This window comes from Prionailurus viverrinus, chromosome D2, assembly GCF_022837055.1.
Source record: "Prionailurus viverrinus isolate Anna chromosome D2, UM_Priviv_1.0, whole genome shotgun sequence".
Taxonomy (NCBI): domain Eukaryota; kingdom Metazoa; phylum Chordata; class Mammalia; order Carnivora; family Felidae; genus Prionailurus; species Prionailurus viverrinus.
Genome location: NC_062571.1, coordinates 54,363,488 through 54,386,430, shown reverse-complemented (window position 1 = coordinate 54,386,430; position 22,943 = coordinate 54,363,488). Strand labels below are relative to the sequence as shown.

Below are 22,943 nucleotides of genomic sequence, written 5' to 3'. Positions count from 1 at the left end.
AGAGTGTGATAGCCTATTTTTTTTTAAGGTTTATTTATTTATTTTGAGAGAGAGAGAGCACATGCACATGCGCATGTGAGTAGGGGCAGGGACAGAGAGAGAGAGGGAGAGAATCCAAAGCAGGCTCCATGTGTTTAGTGTGCAGAGCTCAGCATCAGGCTTGACCCCACCAGCCATGAGATCATGACCTGAGCTGAAATCAAGAGTCCAACATTTAACTGACTAAGCCACCCAGGCACCTTCTAGCCTACTAATCATAAGTATGCAGGCCATGCAAAGACAGGAGGAATGTGTGTGAGCCAGCATAGTTATTAAAGTAGATGGAATACTGCCTTTTAGAAAATACAAAAAGGGGTAAGTTCTTCAAGCTCTGTGGTGAAAATATGTACACATATGACTATTCTGTGATGGGGAGGGGGGTTATATTTTGTCTTTTAAAATAGTATCTTTGCTTGTTCACACTCCATTCACAGAACAAGCCCTCTTTACTAAAACTTAGCGGATTCTGTGCTAAAAATATTCCATTCCCATTTGGTGCAATGAAATGTCATATCCATTAAACACCAACATACCAAATGCTGCTTATAGACCCTTAAGCCAGCAAACCCAAGTCAACAGGAAATTGTGATCAACCTCAGCTTGTTCATATTATACATATTAACAGATTATTTTGGAGAATTATCTAAGGCTTAATTGTTATCTTACAGCTATCTTAGAATTATAACTCATGTACTCCAACCAATTTTTAAAGAAAAGAAATTGTGACCCAGGGAGTGAAAGTGACTTCTCAAGGTCACAAAACTATAAAGGTAGTTGTATTGGGCCAAGATCTCCAAACTTACAAGCTATTCCCTACCCCCCATTATAACAGAAAGTTACAGATTTTTCAGAGCTGAAAGACCTTTAGTTTGACCTGACCTAGTTCCAATATCTTATAGAAAAAACCGAGGCCAAAGGAGACTCGGTGTCTTGGTTTCGGGAAATCTTTAAAGCTTGTACATTCTACAGCTTTTGGCCAACTTTTGTAACCACAGGCTTGGTGTTCCCGACATGCCACGGTCAGTTCAATGTGGTTATTTAGAGCAGGGGCCCAGTTAGTAGACTGGTGATGGGTTAGCAACATCACAATCACCTAAGGAATGTTTAAAAATAAAAATTCCTAAGTCCTGTTCTTTGAAGATTCACTTTCAGTGGCTCTGAGGTGGGGTCCCAGGAACCTGTGTAGTTAGTTTGCTTTCTGGGTGATTCTGGGGGAAAACCAGGTCAGGGAACCGTTATTAACAAAAAGTCAGTGTTTTATGTCATTCTCTTCTCTGCAGAGATTGATCTATGATAATTTCCAGGTAATGGCTAGTTACCTGTGGAAAAACTAAGTCAGGAAAAGTCCTGAGCAGTAGGGAGCCTCTAAGGTGTTAATCTTCAAGCCAACCTCAAGGTGATTAGAGTAAGGAGAGAGCTGCCCTTGCCAGGTGAAGATTGATCTGAAACGGAAGCACATCCAGGGGAACAAAAAGTGATCTAGGAATGCTTGATCTCATCTTCCAGGGATGGGTGGCCACTAAATCAGAATTGGCAGCCTGACTTCACTTGGGAAAACATCATTCTGAAACAGAGGATATCAGTTTAAATATTTTAAAACAGAATGTTTGCGAGAACACCATTTAAAAATGTATATAGAAATTGTTACAGTGAATCATCATGAATAATAGACAAAGATGGGAGATTATATTTTGTCAAGTTTTGCAAAATAAGAGCTGGAAGGACTCTTTGAAACCTTTTAGTGAAGGGATTCTAGAAACGTCAAAGGGTGTAGCTTCTTCCCTGGGAACTCTGGCTCTCTAAACTCAGATTCTCGATAGAGACCACACCTCCTGCTGATGACTTTTGTTGTTTTGTCTGTTCAGCATCTTTTCTTTTTTTTTAATAGCATTACAGTTTTACTTTAGGGAATCACCCTTACCTCACTGTCATTGCACATGGTTCTCACCCATAGGTTCCAACAGTGGGCATATGACCCAAGCTTGGCCAATCAGAGCCTTCTATCCTTAGCCAAAACAATTGCTTCAGGGATGGGCACTGGGCCAATGAGCCTCAGCCCCAAACTTTTGCTACAACTACTGGAAAAGGAACACTGTCTTTCAACTGGGCATGGCTACTGGCAAGATGTCATGTTGGAGCTGCTGATGGGTATCTCTCCGCCATGAAAGGAGAGACTGGCTTAGAAAGAAGTCAGCAATAGAGTCAGAGAAAAACAGATTTATGAAAGTATCACCTGAGTAACTGGTAATGTTTCTGAAGCTATATGTATTTTCATATTTAAACTAGTTTAGTTGGATTTCAGCAATTTATAACCAAAAGAATCCTGACCATTATTTGCCTTCAGGGATCGGAGCCTAGGTGGTGAAATGATGATTAATTAATTTGTCTAAGGTCATAGAACTAGTAAGTAGCCACAGTGAGATGCAAACGCGGATCTGCCTCAGTCTAAAACACATGTTGTTAATCACTATGTCTGTGGCTCTAACTAGAGGAATATTCTGGTCACCAAATAGGATAGATTTACAGGCAAAAGGCCAGAAAACGTGGGTCATGTTTCACTTCTCCTTTAGATACTGTAGAACTTACTGATGCCTCTTTTATTGTTTTTACATGCTGCCTTTTAGAAACAAACTCCAGAGGCATGTGCATTGTTTAAAAGGAGGGAGAACTTCTTGCTCATTTTGTTTCCTTCATATCATTTTTCACAGCACTTTGCATATAGTAGCTGTTCAATAAATGTTTTCTATCCAATTGAGCTTGTTGTGTCCATGGGTATAAATACCAATCAGTAGTCCTAGGTTACTTGGAACATTCAAGGTTCTTGATTGGGGTGTCTATCTGCAGTTTACACAGTCCTGAATTTTTAATTTTTAATATGTGTTTTGTCTTTAAGCACTTCATAGCATGCCATGATGTCATTGACGGATACTATCCAAAATGAATCTTGACTTTCCTTCTTAACTGGCTATATGGGCAAGTTACTTAGCTTTTCTAAGACTAAGCTCTCTCATTTGTAAAACAATGCTATTATTACAGAATCCTAGAAGATGGAATGACAGTACAGATAAAGCATTTAATATAGTGCCTGGCTCAGGGGTACCTGGGTGGCTCAGTCGGTTAAGCGTCCAACTTCGGCTCAGGTCATGGTCTCACGGTTCATGAGTTCAAGCCGTGCGTCAGGCTCTGTGCTGTCAGTTCAGATCCTGGAGCCTGCCTCAGATTCTGTGTCTCCCTCTCTCTCTGTCCCTTCCCCACTCATTCTCTGTCTCTCTCTGTCTCTCAGAAAATGAATAAACGTTAAAATTTTTTTTAAATATAGTGCCTGGCTCATCGTAAGTACTCAATAAGTGCCACCTATTATTATAATGAAATTAAAATGTTAAAATATAAATCATAATACTGAATTAAAATGTTAAAATTCCTAAAGTTTTTTTAAGAACTGTTAAATATGTGTGGGTGGACAGCATTAAGGGAATGAAGGACAAAGGACAGTTGTCCTGGGATCTGGCACTGTTGGAAGGACAAATTTCTGGGACACAGTTTTGCTGAGAATTATTGTTAAAAGCTTCAGCTGGGGAAGATGCTCCCTTTGAGGCATCTCTGAGTAGTGCTGACCATGGACGTGGATCCCTCTTGGGGATAAAAATTTCAAAGGGCATAGACTTTCTGAAAGTGTTAATATCAAGCCTCGTGTTCTTTGGGTCTCTATGGATTAATTAAATTAGTTCCAGTCCCTCATTTTTGTGGATCAGGTTTTAGGTAGATTTGCCTAAGGATTTACTCAGGAAATAAATTGTTTGAATAAGGATTTACTCAGGAAATAAATTGTGTTTCTTTTACCTTCCAGACCACCCCAGTTACCCCTAGGAAAGTGGGCCTGTACACGTGTGTTCTTTTGGGGTAATCCATGGCCAGGATTATTTATTTGTTTGTTTGTTTGTTTGTTTGTTTGTTTAAATTTACATCTAAGTTAAATAGCATATAGTGCAATAATGATTTCAGGAATAGAATCCAGTGATTCATCCCCTACTATAACACCCAGTGCTCATCCCAGCAGGTGTCTTCTTTAATGCCCCTTACCCATTTAGCCCATTCCCTCCATCCCCCACAACCCCTCCAGCAACCCTCAGTTTGCTCTCTATATTTAAGAGTCTCTTATGTTTTCCATGGCCAGGATTCTTTGTGAGACTGGGAATTTGCTGTAGGGGATGAGGTCGCTTCTCAGATATGCAAAACAAGGAGGCTGAAGCTGGTAGGCTTAAAGCTATTTCATTTCTACCAGCTTTATGGAGTTTCTACAAAGCAGGACTATTCCAGGGGCTAGAGGGCAGGATGGCATAGAAGAATCACAGATGCCTAAGACATAGTCCTGATCTGCAGGGCTGTGTAACCTGTGGAGAGATGTATAGATCAACAACCAACCATAATGTAAGGCAGGATGAATTATGAGCCTTGCTCATGGTAAAAGACATGGGCTAAGAAAGGAGAATCCACATCTAACTGGTTGGATGAGGACTAAGATGTCAAAAGGTAGAAGAGTTGGGAAATGCCTTTGTTGGTAGTTGGGGTAGCATGGGCACAGAAGCAACTATGTGCTCAGCTAAACAGGGAGTGGCAAATTGTGAGCATAAAGGGAGTGTGGGTGAAACAGAGGTGCAGGAGTAGAAGGAGAAGCTGGCCAGATTTTGAACTCCACCTTTAGGACTTTATAGGAACCACTGTAGGTCTTCCTAGGCCTGCGGTGGTCCTGGGTGCACTGTACCCATGACAGCAACCATGTTAAAATGCTTCTATATCCAAGGCACTTGGGTAGCTCAGACAGTTAAGCTTCTAACTCTTGATTTTGGCTCAGGTCAAGTTCTCACGGTGATGAGATCAGCCCTGCATTGGGCTCTGAGCTGGGCCTAGAGCCTGCTTAAGATTCTCTCTCTCTCTCTCTCTCTCTCTCTCTCTCTCTCTCCCTCCCTCTGCCCCTCCCCAACTCTTGAGGGCATACTCTCTCTCAAAAAATAAAAAATAAAAAATAAAAATAAATGCCTCTATATCCCACACTAAAATCGACAAAGAACTGAGTTGAGAGAGTTTAGCTCTCATTGACTAGTTCAGATACCTACAGATGTGGTCCTAGGACCACATCTAGTGCCAGGCTGGGAAGAGTTTGGAATTAAATTGGGATGGATTGAGTACAGGACTTGAAAGGAAATGTTGAGGGGGCACCTGGGTGGCTGAGTCAGTTGAGCCTCTGACTTCGGCTCAGGTCATGATCTTGCAGTTCATGAGTTCAAGCCCTGCATCGGGCTCTGTGCTGATGGCTCAGAGCCTGAAGCCTGCTTTGGATTATGTGTCTCCTTCTCTCTGCCCCTTCCCTGCTCATGCTCTGTCTCTTTCTGTCTCTGAAAAATGAATAAATGTTAAAAAAATTTTTTTTTAATAAAAAAGAAAGGAAATGTTGAGAATCTCTTACAGCAGTGTGACCACAATAATGAAGCATTTGATCATTTTTCTGGTAATTCATTTTTATTCTAATTTCCAAAAATGTTGGTCCACAACACAATGGAAAGACATTGGCCTAAAATACACTGGAGATTTTTTTAATTTCCATGGTTCAAATTTTTTAAACATTAAAATATTTTTTAAAAGTTGAGCAGGTCTGATCTAGCTGAAGTAATATTACCTTTTAAAGAAATTTGAGGTCAGAGATGACAGAGGAGTCAGTGGACTTGAAGATAGATGAATAGAAATCACACAGTTTGAATAGCAGAGGAAAAAGAGATGGGAATATCTAGTACTCCGCATTGTATTTACATTTCAGTAACTGTGCCTAAACATTCTGACTTAGGTGAAGATAATTGTGTGGCAAGTACAGAAACCCAGTCAAACTAATCTGGAACAAAGCCAAATGTGTGTGTGTGGTGATGGTGGAGGTGGGGTTGTTACTAGAAGGCTACTGAAGTACGTCAAGGAATTCAGGGGCAGGGAGTGCCATTGGATGTAATGAGGTATTTGCGGGAAATGGACAATCCCTAGGAATTGGACTGCTTCCCTCTCGCACCCTCTCTCTCCCCCCCTCTTTCCCCTTGTGGCGGATGCTGTGTTGTGCTGCTCAGATCCTATTCAGACATAAAAGACTTACTTTTCCAGCTGCTGGGAGGACTCCCAGAGACAGCCTCTGCTTCCTCCCCTCTTTGGGGATTGCTGTGGTTAAAACACAGCCTTTCGTTCTTTCAGCCCATATCCAATAACTAATCAACATGGAGGTGTAAAGACCTGGTGGGGCCCTCGCTCCAACTTGGGACACCTGAGAGGGAGCGTCTTGGCTCCCTACAGTGCTACTTTTATTGGAACTGCACCACAGCACAGCTGCTCTCTGCCAAATTCTCCTTTCTTCTCCCTGCCGGGTGTCATCTCAAGGGTACTACCTGATAAATGTGTGTACATTCTCAGTACTTCTCAGAGTCTGGTTCTCAGGCGACCTGACTTGGGACACCAGACCTCCCTCTCTCTTCTTTTTCTTACCTTTTCTCCCTCTCCTTTCTCTCTCTCCTAGCTCTTCCTCCCTCTCCCCCTCAGACTAGGTAGTTTCTCACCCCTTCTTCTCTTTGACCTTCTATGTCATTCTTTTCTCACTTTTCAGACCAGCTTCCTCTGCTCTTTTGCTGCCCTTATGGCTGCTCCAAAATGGTGTCTTTAGCACCTCAGTGACTGTCCCTGTAGCATCTTTCACTGGTTCCCACCCAACCGCTCTTTACTAGGTTGAAGCACCCATCCTGCAGCAGCCATGGGTGTCAGTTTATATCAGCTTACATCTGCATACTTTTCTGAGAATTGTCCTTAGCCAATAGGGACTTTCATTGCTGGAGATGTCTGAGACGTTATGCCCCATACTTTTTGGTCAAAGACTATCAGGTGGGGGGGTGGGGTATGAACGTCTGTCCTCCTTGCCTCAAGGCAGGACACACTGTGTGCTACAGTCCATACTCCGGAGTTCCCCGTGGTGGAGTCAGGCTGAAGCTAACTTCTCCTGAAAGGACATCTTTGTGTGGCATCTTCCCCTGCCCTAGTCTCACTCCCTTACAGGTATAGCATGAGAGCACTCCCCCAATAAATCCCTCTGCTTTGAGGGGACCTGATTTAAGATCATTTTACAATTCCAGTGCCTGTAGCTAATTGACCCAGCTTCTGCTGTCCTAATTCCAAATATCCAGGAGAGAGAACTAGATCAGTTCAGGCTGAGCCCAGCCCAGCATCCGGGTTGAACCCTGGATGAGGAGTTCACTTCACGTCCAATCATCTATGGCTGGAGAGGGGGCAGAGTTATACAGTGTAAGGTAGATGAAGGGTACAGGTGAAAAGAGCAACTCTGAGAAAGGACTGGCCAATTGCAGTGAAAGTGGACCCTACCATGTGTCCTCCTCAGTCTTTCTTGAATTTCTGTCAGTCTTCTCACTCCTCACCTCATCCCTGTCTGCAATCCCAGGTTCAGACTGGAGGGTGAGGTGTTGAAAGGTAGCACCATGTGATGAAGAAAGATCTGCATTGAGTGTCCAGAGGCCGGGATTGTAACCTGCCTCACTTGGCTTGCTTCACAGCTCCGGGTCTCAGGTTTCAGGTAAATCCGAGAGTCGGTTTGCTAATAATGCTTCTATGAAAACAGAGAAGAATCGAGGTCTTTCATCTCTGCATCCCTGAACTCAGCAGAGGGCCTGGCACAGTTAGAACACTGGCAATGTATTGAAAACAGGAGATAGACTTTAAAAACGAAACGACCGTGGGTTACATTAAGGTAATAAGGTAGAGCATGACCCCGAAGCACGCAACATTCCGGGTGTGGAGCCCATTAACTAGCACTTGGTAAGTGCTGACTTGTGCTGGGTCTGTGTTAAGTACTTGGTGTGCTGTTCTGATCACTGCTGCAGTATAAAAAAAATCACCCCAAAACTTAGATGTTCAAATAAACAATTTTATTATGCTCATAGATTCTGTGGGTGAGGAATTTGGTTCCAGTACCATGCGGATGGTTTGTCCCTTGTCTTAGCTGCTTGTCTGGGGCCTCAGCTGGGAAGACTGGATGGCTGGTGGTGACTTAACAGCTTGGGGCTTGAATCACCCAGAGGCATCCTCGCTCACAGGATGGTGGTTGATGTGGCTGTTAGGAGGGACCTCAGCCAGAGCTGTTGATCAAAGCCTTGACTTTCTCAGAATGGTGGCTTCAGCCTAGTAGGATCCTGCAGGTGGCAGCTCAGGGCTCCAGAAACGATTGTCCCAGTTCACAAGACAGAAGCTTCCTTGTTTTTGTGATCTAGGCCCAAAATTCAAACTGCATCATTTCCACCACATTCTATTGGTTACAAGCCTGCCCAGATTTAATGATAAGGGAATTAGGTACCACCTCTTGATGGCGTGAGGGCAAGGTTCTCACAGAACATGTAGGATAGGAAATTTTGTCACCATATTTGGAAAATTCAGTCCACCAAGTGCACATTATCTCATTTCATCCTTCCACTGTCCTTGCAGTAAGCATTATTATCCCTTTACAGATGAAGAAACTGAGGCTCAGAGAACTTAAGTAACTTGCCTGTGGACAAAGCCAGCACATGGCAAGGCGGGACTTAAACGCAGTCTGTACAAAGTAGGTGTTCTTCAACAGTATATACGCTACTTATAGAAAAAGGGAACTGAAAAAAATAAGACATTCAAAGGCCTGTCTCCCTGTGTACAGATCGGGAGTGGGTAAGACTTCTTGTCCCCCCATAATTCTAATGTCAGTTAATATCTTCCCCATGTGGCAAAGAAATCTGGTTCCTGTGCATAACGCCCCAAGGTGTCGCTTCCTGGAAAATGTGTAACTACTGTGTGTACCTTAGGTCCATTAAGTTTGCCAGATATGTGTTGGCAGTGGGGTTGATGTCTACCCCTCTCTGCTCCCCATTCATTTGGAAAAAGAGTGTGGGGAGCAATAAGTTGGGGGAAGCTCTTTCACACGGAATCATTTCAGAAACAGCTCCTCTGCCGTGATCCCCTTTTGAAACCATATCTCCCCTTTAACTTCAAACAAGGACCACTTCCTCTAGGAACTCATCTTTGATACTCCCATGATCTTTATAATCAGAATATTCAGATGATGATTGGCACTCAGGGCTTACTCTGTAGGTTTCTGTGTCCTAACCCTCCGGTTAGTCTAAGGCCCCAAAGGGCAAGGACCATGCCCTATTCCTCCTCAATTCTCCTCCCCAGCACCACAGGAACAACACCCCGTTCTTAATAGGTAGTCAATAAATAGGACCGAATAGATCAAAGGGACTTACGAAGTTTATTATTGTATTATAACAGGAGGACACACATGCATCTTCGAAAGCAGTTTTTGAGAGCCTACCCTATAACAGGCACTGTGCTAAGTGCTAACAAACCATGTGATCCAGGAGCAAGAATTTAGAAAATCAAATATGAACCTCCTGGACACTCTGTGGCATGTCAGTAACATCCAAACTGATGTCTAGAAGTGAAGCATCCTTGATCAGATTAAGAGGCCATCATATTGGGTAAATTTGAGGCAAGTACTGTAAGGTTTACCAATCTATATCAGCTCTCAGATAAGTCTAGAGTCAGACATTTAGAAAGTCCCTAATTAGGGTTTTTAAAATTCAGATTCTTGAGTTTGGTTTCTTCTATAGGTTCTTTGAATAATTTTTTTTTAGCTAGAGCTATCAGATAGGAAAGGATGGGTCTTACGATTCTTTATTTTAAATCAGTCTTCTTGTAATAAGCAAATTTCTCTACCCTGCTTTTAATTCATCGCCGTTTTGCCACAAAATGTTCTTAAATGCTGTGACCTTTGGAAACACCCTTGAATGTTCCAAATCAGCTGATAAACCTGTTCCTATATCTTGGGTAATCAATATCAGTGTTTCATCATCACTTACTATTCACACCCTAAGTTCTTGATGTAAATATAACCCTATTGTATAAAGCTATTTCCTCAGCATCCATCACCAAGGATAAAATAATTGTAAATAATTACCTTTGAGATATGAAAGAAAATGTAAACATTTTATTTGGCAGTTGTTTTGGAACACATGAATAAATAAATGGAAAAGTACATATTAATATTTCTTTTTGGAGTAACAGATACCATTAAACACTTATTTACACATCTTCACTGCAAAGAACAGTTACACAATTCAATTTGTCTTATAAAAGGTAACTTCCCACACCACTGGACTGGACAGTTAAGGATGGAGATACTGGTAGTGCTTGGTTCTAGCAGTCTCAATGTTTGAAAGGCATTCATTTGCAAGTGTGATAAGAAGAGTCATCATGCATTGAGTTCGTCCGGATCATGTACTGTAGAAAGTTTCTGATGGCAGCCACAGAATTTGGTGTGTCATGCGCTTAAGTCAACTATGACATGTTTGTAAATCTGTGTATTTCCCTTAAAACTGGAAGCAAAAAGAAAATTACGCTTATTAATGGACACATGCGTGAATGATCTCGGTGCTTGAACATTTAATTCCTGAAATTTCACAAATTTGGCTTTTTCTGCATCCCAGTTATACACTTGAGTAAAGGAATAATCACTTCCAAGAATTGCATATTGATAGTTATTTATCTGAAGAGGCTGGAACACCATGGATCCTCGTGATGGCATCCTCTGAATATCCTGAAATGAGGATCCTCCCCATTTCATTACTTTGGAATCACCAATGAATCTTGTCAAGCAAATGTACACGTCACCTTTCACTGAGAAGTGCTTAACAGCATATACATCCTCCATGTTAGGGATGTCAGTTTGGTTAGTGAATAATTGTGTTGCTTTGTTCCACTGATAAATTACAGGACGCTGGGAACTACTAGACAGGATTAAATGAGGCGTTCTGAGTGTCTGAGGTGTTCTGGCTATTTCTAGATATTCCACATCAGTGTCCCTGTACCACGCATGTAAGGATTGATGGGAGTAGAATCCATTTCCATTCCATTTATAAATGGTAGTAAAACCAGCTTTTGAACTGTCAGCAACAACAAAGTACCAGTTGTTTTCAATCTTGAATGTTTCAATGTCATTGGGTTTTCGGATTTTGAGAATTTCAATATCCTGGATTTTTATAAATTTATTTGCAAAACTGTCTCGCTTATAGATGTGAGAGCCGCCAAACAGCTGGGCCACAATAACATAGAGCTGAGTTTCAATGACTATAGGCTTGCACACTACAGTGGACGTGCCTGGGAAAAGACAAATGAGAGATTAGTTGGATGGCCATCCTCTTTTGCAGCATGTAAACATGCAGGCTGAGGCCATACAACTTCCACCAAAATCAGCCTGAAATAAGAGATTTCCTTGGTTGAACAGGCAAGGCCAATCTCTAAGACCCAATGGCAGCAGGATCCTGACATTCTGTGCCTTTGTGCCTCATGAGGCCTTGTTACCAACACCTGAGTTGTCATGTCACATCCAACCTGCACTAGACATTCAGGACATATGGCTACAGCCTGAGTTTCCTCCTCTCACTTCTTACAGAAAGAAAGCATTGCTTTCCCTGACATATTATAAGTTATAGTAATTCTAGTGAAAACTGCCATTTATTGAGCACCAACTATGTGCTTTGCCAAATCATCTCATTAAAAATTCCCAACAATCTTAAGAGATAAATATTATTATTCTCCCTTTTGCAGATGAGCAGATTGAAGCTCAGAGAGGTTCAGTGCTGCTAAGAGAAGGCAAAGTTGGGATTCAAACCCAGGTCTACCAGAGTCTCTATGCTTTTAACCCAAGCTGGGAGGAGGTGAGCTATTCCAGGGCTTCCAACTTGGGCTAGGATCCCACAAGTTTCTAGACCATCCTACAAAGTCTTGAGCAGTGATCTGGGTAGCCCATGGTTCTAACTGTAATTGGTTTGTTCTAATTGTGAATTGAATCTTGCTCTAAAAGTAACATAATTTTCCCCTAAGAAAGGAAAAAGATGACACTTGTAATTTTTCTGAAGTTTTGGTGGCAGGACAGAAGAGAAGAAAGAGGAATCTTTGAGAAAAATGGAAGAGGGGTACAGTCATGGGTGATACTCCTAAAAGTTATTTTGGGAAATCTCAGAAAACAATATGGGATCAGTGGACCAGCTCAGTATCCTTTTGGTAAGAGTTTGATGAGAGTTTGATCAGTAAATTCTGGTTGACTAGTAGGAGCTTGGCTCTAAGAAATCCAAAGAGAGTGGGGCAAATCTGGGCCCACGCCTTTTCTAACTGCAACTTTAAAGGCTCTGAGGCAATAAATTCTGCATCAACTCTGTACTAATAGGTGAAATTATTCTATTTGTGACCTTTCAAGGGCTCAACTGATTGTATGACTTCAGGAAAATCACTTTACTTCTCTAAAATTCAGTTTTCTCTTCTATACAATGAGAGTTTGGACCAGATCAGGGATGTCCACTAGATTTCAACCACGTACCGTATCGACTGATTGATTGGAAAACTTCCTGGAAAATTATGTTGAGAAGGATTCTGTTGCCCTGTCTGCACTCTGTAAGCAAGAGCACCATGATTGATTAGCGATATCTGTCTGGGGTAAGGGAAGTCATAGTAACTGCGTATTTGGCATATATTCGTCATTCTAGATGAGATGATGGTCTCTGAAAGTCTGCAAATGTGTGATTCATTTCTCTTTCAAGTGTTCATCTTAAGATTCATCTGGAATAATGATGAATTATTCCAGGTGAGAAGAACCTGAACTAAACTGCACAGAGCTGCACAATAGCCCATGGGAAAACTGAGGGGTTTTGGGGAGAAAGGGAAGCATGACCTTCCACCTTGAGAAAGAAGGAGGTTTCTGGGACAACTTCAGTTTGAAGAAGATTCCTTCATCTGGGCACCTCAGTCTCAAGCCAGCCCCAGACCTGTCTTGATCCTATGAGCGATGGGGCTTGTGGCCACCCACAAAATCTAATTATGACCCTTCCCACCCAAAAAGGTGGGAGAAGTTTATGGAGAAGTTTATGGAAAAGTTTAAGATTTAAATACGTTAGAAGCTAAAGCTATTTCAGAAGAGGCCCCATATTCTCACTTATTTAAAAATTGTAAAGTTGTTGAAATGAGAACAAAACTTAAGAGGGCACCTAAGTAAAAGTTTTCAGGGAAAAAAGGTGGTTTCCAACGTCAAATTAAATGCATAAAACACTTTAAAGAGCCTGCCTTACTGCCAGACTTCTCAGGGTCTTTACTGTGTATTATGAATCTCTAAGAGGGAGATATAGCTCACAGATATATTGGACCAAAAACCCTTTCTGTCACTAGGAGTACATTAACATTTTGTAGGAGTCATGTTTGTGCAACAAAGCTTGAGATTCAATGATCTAAAGTAACATCCTTATTTTATAGTTAAGAAAAAGGGAGGGCCCAGTGAGGGTGAGTGGTTCACCCAGCTAGTTTGTGGCAGAACCTGGATTAAACCTCATGATTCCTAGTCCAATATTTTTCCTGGAAAAATAATCCACCTTGTATTGTGTGTTTACTAGACTAGGTTCTGTGCTAAGTTCCTTGAATATGTGATCACATTATCTTATGATTGCATTATCTTAACAACAACCCTGTGAGTTGGGTATTATTATTCCCATTTCCAAGTCAGGAAATTAAGGTTTAGGGAACAACCCCAAGTCACTTAGTAAATGGTACAGTTGGGGTTTAAATGACTCTAAGCCTGCCCAAAGCATCCCCCTATACCACTTGTCTTTTTCTGTTCCTCTTGGTTCAACGTGCTTAACTTTCTATTCAAAATACAATCAGGCTTTTCATACCTGTAATGTTGTCATAATTCCGGAAGGTCTTTTCTACATGGTCCCATTCAAGGAAAATGCACTTTCCAGTAAAAGGCTGAGCAATGACCACATACTCATCGTTCATATAAGAAAAAGTATCTATGGACAGTGATTGATAAGGCAGGTCTTGAGACTTTGCAAATTCTGCAAAAACAGGAAATGATGATGAATAACTGTGCTAATGCCTTGTTCCTTGGCTAGATCTCAAATGTCCATAAGAAATACATTTATTTAAGAGAAATAGTAAAATGATAATTTTACTTTGCTTTTAAACACACAAAGTTTTAATGCTTTATAGTATTTTAAAAATTAAATCGGTCAGTTGGTTTTTAAAGTATAAAAAATATCAATTCCTGCACACACATAAAATGTAGCCCTTATTTTAACTTTATGAGGTGGAATCATTTGGAATCCATTACCTGTAATGATGCAATCAAAATCCTTTGGGGAGAGACTATTGATTTTGCGTTTCTTGTATTCTGGGGGGCCTTCGCAGTAGATGTCTTCAACAGTTGCATTGGTGTGGCCTAGCCATTCCACCAGCCACTTCAGTTTACAGTCACAATTAAATGAATTCCCTCTCAGGTCCCTGAAAGACAAATTTCAGCTGATTTTGCTGTATGAGGGTCCTACCTCCAAAGGCATGACTTTACTTCAGCAATTAACACATGCAAAATGCCTTTACCTGGCTTTACATCGTGCCCCATAATCTACCTTAAACCTGATTGACAATTCACTTTGAGTTCAGAGAGTTCCCACAGTGTACCCTTCATTGCTACCCAGTCAATGGAACCTCAGAAGTTATTCCCTCTTGGATCAAAGGCAGCTCTGTCTAGAGCTGTGTGTCCATAGAAATATAGTGTGGACTCTATACATAATTTAAAATTTTCTATAAACACATTAAAAAGATAACAGGAAATAGGTGAAATTAATTTTAACAATATATTTTATTTATTTTAAAATGATATTTTGCTTAGTATTTCACACAAAATATTATTATTTAGATGTGTAGTCAATACAAACATTAATGAGATAGTTTACATTTTTAAAAAATAGTAAGTCTTTGGAGTCTAGTGTGTTTTACACTTAGAGTATATCTCAATTTGGATGCTAAATTTTCATCAGAAGTGTGTGATATGGATTTAGATTTCATAAAATTTATAGCTGGAAACAGTAGTTTCACACATCCAAGTTGTTCCAAACATAATTACATTTTCCCATAATTGAACTCATTTAAATTTAGTTTTTGGCTTAATTTTTAAAAAATTAAGTAAAATTTAGGGGCGCCTGGGTGGCTGTTGGTTAAGCGTCTGGCTTTAGCTCAGATCATGATTTCGCGGTTCGTGCGTTTTAGCCCTGCTTCAGGCTCTATGCTGACAGCTCAGAGCCTGGACCCTGCTTCAGATTCTGTGTCTCCTTCTCTCTCTGCCCCTACCCCACTCACACTGTGTGTCTCTCTCCTTCAAAAATAAATAAACATTAAAAAAAAATTTTTTAATTAAGTAAAATTTAAAGTTTTGTTCCTCAGTTACACTATGAATGCTGTTTGGTGACCACATGTGTGGCTACCATATTGGACAACGCAGGTCTAGAGGATAGAATACAGTGCTTATTATATCATACTTAATTAAATCAAGGGAGCTATTTGCTTTTCTTCTTCCTCACAGATGTAATTCATTCTGATCCTACTCTATGGTCTACAAATTGAATTTTAATAGGAAATGACTTCGACACAGCAGAGTTAACTCAGACATACAACAACTCATGTCTGTAATAAACTATACAGCATGGGTAGTTCAAATTTCCACATATGATCCCAACTCACCAAGTTTTCTGTTTATTTGCATTGCTTTTGTTTGGAAATTCCAGGTCCTTCCTAAAACCCTTCTTGGTCACACGGAATTCCTAAGATAGGTATTGCCTAGTGTTCACACAGCACATGAGTAATTTTTAAATGTTGAAGCATTTAAAAATGCTTTTGGAGGGATACATTCAAGAAAACCAAGAAATCCACTAAAAGACAACTTGGCAAGGATCCTTGTACTTCTTAGATAATTCTTGATTTGGGCATCTCAGAGTAGGCCCAAGAGGCCAAATCCATTATGGGATTTCCATAGAGGTTGAGCCAATTTCAAGTGGGTTTTTTTGTTGTTGTTTGTTTTTTGGGTTTTTGTTTTGTTTTGTTTTGTTTCTAGTGTGCAGTGTTGGCTGACACCAGGATGGGCCAAAGGATGGTGCCCAAATAAGCTGTATCCCCAAGTCTGTCATAGCATATCATCTAACCTCTAAGACATTCCCAAGACTGACTTCATCTCCCAAGAATACTCTGACCCAGAATAATGAGTATCAGTTTTTCTGGGTGATTGTAAACCAGAACGGATAACTGTGGTCTGTCCGAGACTCTCTTGGAAGTGTCCTGATTCTGGCACTCTCTTGGAAATAAACCATCATTCAGGAGTTGGGGTAATAGGCATTGAGGAGGGGCTGGGGAAATACCACAAGGAACAAAGAAAGTTTTTCATTAGCTTACTGATTTGAAGTTAAATACTAGGTTTAGGAGAAAATACTTGACTTAGATCTTTTGTCATTGGAGAAAATTTGTTTTGAATGTATATTCTATAGCAAAGTACCTGAATTGATAAGAAGAAATCTTTCGGTTTCATATATTCTTTCATTTGTTCCTGTATCTGTCTTATGACATTTAAATACCCTTCTAATGTCTGGAAAGCACTTAATGAAGCTAAATTGCTTTTGAGAGGATTAGGCGTATATTACTTGCTTTGCTTACAGCAAAATATACAAATTCCTTACAAAGATCTTTCACTCTGAAGCTTAAAAGTCAAAGTTTGAAAGCTCTTTTGTTTGAAAAAGGGTCAAAAATAATTAAGTTCATTCCCTTCCTGGGGCTTAAGCCAAATTCCTGGGGATTAAGCCTAGAGTTGTTGTTCAGTCTAACTAGAGAAAAGGCAAACTTGCCTCCCTTCCCCCACTTCCTGTTCCATTTCTCTGTTGATTGACCAACCCATGGGTGTAACCTTTCATCTGTACTCGGTCAGTTTCCCAGACTCCTTTATGTTTTTCCTTTGTAGCCCCATTTCCTGGAACTCATGTGAAAAAAGGCATCTTGAAACTTCACTCTGGGCCTCCTCTTCCCACACCCTCGAAGTCCCTTATCAGCACTGCCTCCCAGAGGACACACACTTTGTCAAAGGAATGCCTGGGCACCATATATTCAGAATTTCCAGTGGGAAATACCATAGAAGGCTCCAACATTAGTTCAAGTAAATTTAAAATTTAAGCCAATTTAAAATTTAAATTTAAAAATTCTAACTTAATTTTAAAGCCAGTTACGAATTCTAATCCTCAATACCAGGCTTCTTTGTTAACAACTGCGAATTAATTAATCAGTGATTTCTTAGGTCCTCTTACACATTCGTTAAAGAATCCAGGCCTTTGAAAATATCTTTTGGGAGTGTCTGGAGGTTGTTGTTTGCAAGGCTCCTGGAAGAAAAAAAAAAAAAAAAGAGTGATGTAAACTATAGTCATAAACTAAATAAATGCATTTTATGATAAAACTTAATTATAAGTCCCTTTTATTCTTTCCCGACTACACTAAATTACTTGAAGTACCTTTTCTTCTCCTTCTTCTAAGATACTACTCAGTTTCCTACTATCGTATTTTCAATTTTTGGTCTCATTGCTTCAACACTTGCTCAGTGTTTATGGCACTTTATGTGTCATGGTAAAAAAAGAAACTAACAAACAACCCCCACAATGCCAGCAATAAAATGATACTGGGCATTGATCCTTCTATGTAGAATAGAATATGAGATTCATACTCTTGGACATTCAGTCTAGGGGATGTGTCCCAAATGATGACTAACTAAATGGTTGACAGTGCCCTTTTCCCCTCACACTCAGGCTGCCCCTCCTCCTGCCTCTCTCTTCCTCACATGCTCTAGACAGCAACTGAATCCACAACTGATAGTGCCAATAGCTCTAGAGTTTGAGGACTCTGTCTAACTTACCTCTCTGCCAGCATATCCTTTCTTCTTTCCAAAGTATATACTCCCTTTTTACATACATTCATTCGACTTCAGGAAACAGCTTTCTCACAAATATCCATCCATCCATCCATCCTCTTTAATCATCTCCTCTTTCCTTTTCTTCCAGTTCTTGTCTTATTGTCACAGGAATTGTTTTTCTCTATTTGTTCTTTCATGAATCACTAGAATGATTCTAATCAAAGCTAATGAGTAGAAAATAGTCCTGATACTATCAAGAAAAGAGAAATGTGTCCATACTACAGAAGTGTGGATATAACAAGGAGTGAGCCTTGCATGACAGAAAGGAATATAGGTACTGGTAATTTTTTATTTTTAATCAGCATTGTATATATACATGTTATATACTTTTCTTATGATTGTTTTTATTCCACAAAACTATTAAAAACAATTTAAAAAATTAAAAAAAAATTAATTAAATGAAATAAAAAGAGCTTATGTGTTTGGCCTCCAAAGTCCTTGAAAATTCACTCAAATTCCATTTAAAACACACTCAAAACTCTTCTTGTCTTCCACCTGCTCTATTACTATGAGATTTCTCAAGTGCAAACATTCAAGACTTTTAAAACCTATTTTTAAGTTAATTATGTTGTTTTCCTGAGTTTTAGAAATTACTACTAGATTGGAAAACTCTTTTCAATGGACCTTGGAACGTAAGAATGGGAACTGAATCAGAATGTTCCAGTCTCAATGACAGTCCATTATATAAAGAAGGGCACAGCTTTGGAGTCATTCTGAGCTTGGTTTGAATCTTGACTCCACTCTTTCCTGGCTGTGCGACTTTATAAATCTTCCTCAAGACTCAGTTTTTTCATTTTTAGGGGGAAGTTAATACCTCATGTCATAAGATTGTTAGAAAAAGTAAATGGGATAACTCAGGAAGGCACCTGGCATCTGGTCTACTCTCAACAAAGGGCAGCAGGGAGGTGGGGAGAGGAAACAAAGGAGAAGGGCTTCTGTGTGTACACTGCTCAGGAAACAACATTTAGAAAACTGACCACACGAAAAAACTACCATGACTGTCCACCTATTTAGTATTAATAAAATGTTGCTAAAGAAGACTTTTCAAGAGAATGTCTCCATAATTCACCTTTCTGAATTCTCTTGAATGAAGAGATTTCCTAGTGTCTTGGACAAGTCCAGAGTCATTCCCGAGTTATGTGTCTCAATTTATTTTCTGGCACGATGTGTCTTTAAGTTATCATGCTAACTCCTACATGGGTGAAACCAGCACAAACTACACCTGGCTGCAGGGCACAAGGTTGGAGGATCATAAGACAGTGGATGTGAAATGAAGAAACAGACAAGTCCTGAATTACTACTGCCACTAGGGTTGCCCAGGAAGAGATACCCTGTTTGTATTGCTGCCCAAAGCAATTATTTTATTTTATTTCTTTTATTTTCTTTTATTTATTTATTTTCTTTTATTATTTTATTTTATTTCAATTCAATTCATTTCATTTCATTCCATTTGATTCCATTCCATTTCATTTCCAAGGCAGTTCTTCTAAACAGTGAACAAATCTGGGAGTTGCACTTCCTGCCCAAAGGATGCATAGAGCTCTAGGCCTCACATACCCAAGGTGAAAGCAACCACAGAAGCAGCTGGTAAGACACAGACTTGGAGCTACAGGCTTCTGGGGTAGAGACACATCATTTTTCCATGACAAGATGGAGGACTTTTAATTCAACAGAGTTGGGGGATGGGGCCGATGAAGGCAGGTTGACCTGATGGGCTGTAGAATAAGGCTTTGTGCCTCTTGAGGACTTCTTGTGACAGAGAGGCTCTCACTCTGGGGACCAGAGGGTGGGACAGCATAAGAGGTGCCAAAGGCATAAGTGATGGATGGATTTACTGCACTCAGTGTGACTCTTTCCCTGTTCCACTGCCAAAATTCAGTGAAATACTGACTCACAGTGGACCATTTCTGAAGGAGATAGGATGGAGCTTCATGCCTAGGTTTGGTGACAGGGAGGCATGAGAAGTCTGCCTGGAATCCTAAAAGAGGCAGAAATAAGTGGAAGACTCAGAAATGAGAGGAAGGCTTCCAGATGCCAGAGGCCCAGGAATTGGAGTTCAGACAGCTTCCCTGAAGCCTTTGGGAGGCCTCAGTGACAGGGTTCACATTTGCATAAGAAGAAAGCTGCAAGAGGGAATGGAGCAGAGAATGTCTTAGGAAAGCAAAGCTGACAAAGCCTGGGAATTATTCTGCAAAACAAATGTAACCGGGCCCTGATATAAAGCAGCCAGTGCAGGCTGATGGGCACATGGTGAAGGATGCACAGGGCACACAGGAGATCAGAAGAGTCTGCAAGGTGAAGAAGAGAAATATGAAATGCCTCCACACATTTCTTAGCTGGCCAGTTAAGAGTATTTTCCAATTTGCCAAGTAAAGAGAATTGGAATTATGTTGAGACCCACTGCACAACTGGGGAAAGATAGTTAATCTAGAATTATCTAGAGTAGAAAAGAATTGGAAACAACCTGCATGTCCATCAGTAAGGATTGTGTGTAGTTAACATGGAATATTTTGCGGGAGATTTTAAAATATGAGGTAGATCTCTATTATTTGACATGAGATTATGCCTAAAGGAAAACAAAAAGCAGGGAAATTGGAGAATAGTACGTAGAAGATAATCCCACTTGGGGAGGGAGGATATGTGTCTAACGATCCATAAAGGTCTGGAAAAAGATATAATCATTTACACTCAGAATCTTTTACTTTTGCTATGTAAACATCTGGATTGTAAGAGTTTTTATCATCGAGCATGTATTGTTATTCTAAATTCTAAATTCAGAAGAAACAAAGGATAAAGTTGAGGTTTTAAAAAGACCCCATTGCTTAGTATATGTGTATGTAATGGTTCTGTCCAGTGAGGATTTAATCATTCTAAACCAATTATTTTACTTCATCTGCAAAGTTCTGAAGTTACTGGGCTGGAGTGTGAATAACTGTCATGGTCAGATGATGTCAACTATTTCATGAGATCAGTTTTAGGATGGAGCTCCCATTTTTCTCACAAGATTCCCACATGGCTTCAGGCCCTCATCCTCTGAGGAGATTTAGGACTGCAGTCAGTCCAGATTTGGAGCTACACCTCTGGCTTCCTTGCACCAGCTGAAACTCAGCTTTGAGGAAGGCCTGGAGCTTCCAAAACCATCATGGGTGTCTGGGGCTTATGGGCAATTCTCTGAGAGACTTGGGAGGTGGGTGGGTGGGGTGGGGAGCTCCTGAGGGATCTGGGCCAGGGCTGCTAGGAAGAAAAAGTAGCAAGTCCCTGATGCTCCGGGAAGCCTGCTCAGCATTTGGTCCTTAGGCAGAAAGGGTGAAGATTTCATGCCTATTAGGTTACTGAAACAGCTAGAGATATTGAGATAGGGTTAGGGTTAGAGTTTTTAGACTTGATGTTAGGATCATTTGATTCTTCAGATTCCATCTCTACATTGAGTCTTGCTACTGGAGAGCAAAATGGAAAATCCAATCCATTAAATGTTCTCAGTTTCTCCTTTCCCTCCATCTTCCCCCTGCTTCACGAGTAACAGCTTCATATTATCATTCTCCTTTCCCTAATAGCTGCTCTGGTTGAAATATGATCTCTGTCTTTTGTAAAACTGGCTGTCACTTTCATACCCACATCAGTGTAGTAGTTTGGGTGCTGGCTTTGTCTCAAGTGGACGAGGGCTTCCATTTGAGCATCCTCACTGTCAGGAGTGTGCCTTTTACCAACTTAATTTAACCTCTCTTGGTTTCTGTCTCTACATCTGCAAAACTGAGTAAAGAATACCAATTTCGGGGCGCCTGGGTGGCGCAGTCGGTTAAAGCGTCCGACTTCAGCCAGGTCACGATCTCGCGGTCCGGGAGTTCGAGCCCCGCATCAGGCTCTGGGCTGATGGCTCGGAGCCTGGAGCCTGTTTCCGATTCTGTGTCTCCCTCTCTCTCTGCCCCTCCCCCGTTCATGCTCTGTCTCTCTCTGTCCCAAAAATAAATAAAAAAGTTGAAAAAAAAATTAAAAAAAAAAGAATACCAATTTCATTTATTGTGAAAATTAACACAAAAAACTACTAATATTTTTATAAATACACTTTTGAAATAGATTCCAGGGAAAATTTCTGCATCTGCATGTGAATTTTTAAGCCTTATGTCAGATAATCAAGGCACAAAACTAATCTGTTTCTTGGTTGTTGTCAATGCCAGTGATACTTAATACCTAAGCACTTTTATTATTTTTAAAAAATTTAAGTTTATTTATTTATTTTGAGAGAGAGAGAGGCAGGGAGGGGCAGAGAGAGAGAGGGAGAGAGACACAGAGAGAATCCTAAGCAGGCTCCGTACTGTCAGCACACAGCCCGACATGGGGCTTGATCTCACAAACTGTGAGATTATGACCTGAGCCAAAATCAAGAGTCAGACACTAAATCAACTGAGTCACCCAGGTGCCCCAATATCTAAGCACTTTTAAATGCTCAATTCAGGAGGTTGAGATCATCTATTTTCTTTGCCTCTCTGAGTAGACAGAACTTTATGCCTTTGTATTTTTAAGTGTCTCATCTTTTATTGATGTATATAAAGCATACACATTTATTAGTGATAGATATGTCACTGGCATATATTTTTTCCTGATATACATATACACACATATATGCATATGCATATATATGTATACATACATATATAATAACACTTATTATTATTTCTTCAAGAAATTTTGGAAAGTATAAAAATTCTATTTTTCAAGTGTAAAACAATAACCATCCTGCCAATTACTGTTAAGATTTTTGTCATATTTTGGGGTGCCTAGGTGGCTCAGTCGGTTAAGCGTATGACTTCGGCTCAGGTCATGATCTCACAGCTCACAAGTTTGAGCCCTGCATCAGGCTCTGTGCTGATAGCTCAGAGCCTGGAGCCTGTTTCAGATTCTGTGTCTCCCTCTCTCTCTGCCCCTCTTCCGCTCGTCCTCTGTCTCTTTCTCTTTCTCAAAAATAAATAAAAACATTTAAAGAAAGATTTTGTCATATTTTCTTTTAGTCATTAATACAGCG

The 22,943-nt window shown here is 40.4% G+C and overlaps 1 protein-coding gene across 2 annotated transcripts in view; it reads right to left on the bottom strand.

Moving 5' to 3' along the window:
* Positions 1-10,103: 10,103 nt before the first annotated feature.
* The window catches only part of LGI1 (leucine rich glioma inactivated 1), a 38,720-nt gene continuing 25,880 nt past the window's right edge, over positions 10,104-22,943 (bottom strand). The window contains exons 5-8 of one of the 2 annotated variants that reach the window (XM_047825579.1): positions 17,268-17,339; positions 14,258-14,427; positions 13,818-13,982; positions 10,104-11,256 (exon numbers count right to left, since the gene is read on the bottom strand). In XM_047825579.1, the coding sequence (XP_047681535.1) occupies positions 10,421-11,256; positions 13,818-13,982; positions 14,258-14,427; positions 17,268-17,339 (1,243 nt within the window). In that variant the 3' untranslated portion in view covers positions 10,104-10,420. The remainder of the gene's footprint in view (positions 11,257-13,817; positions 13,983-14,257; positions 14,428-17,267; positions 17,340-22,943) is intronic. The other variant, XM_047825580.1, reaches the window with a different exon arrangement.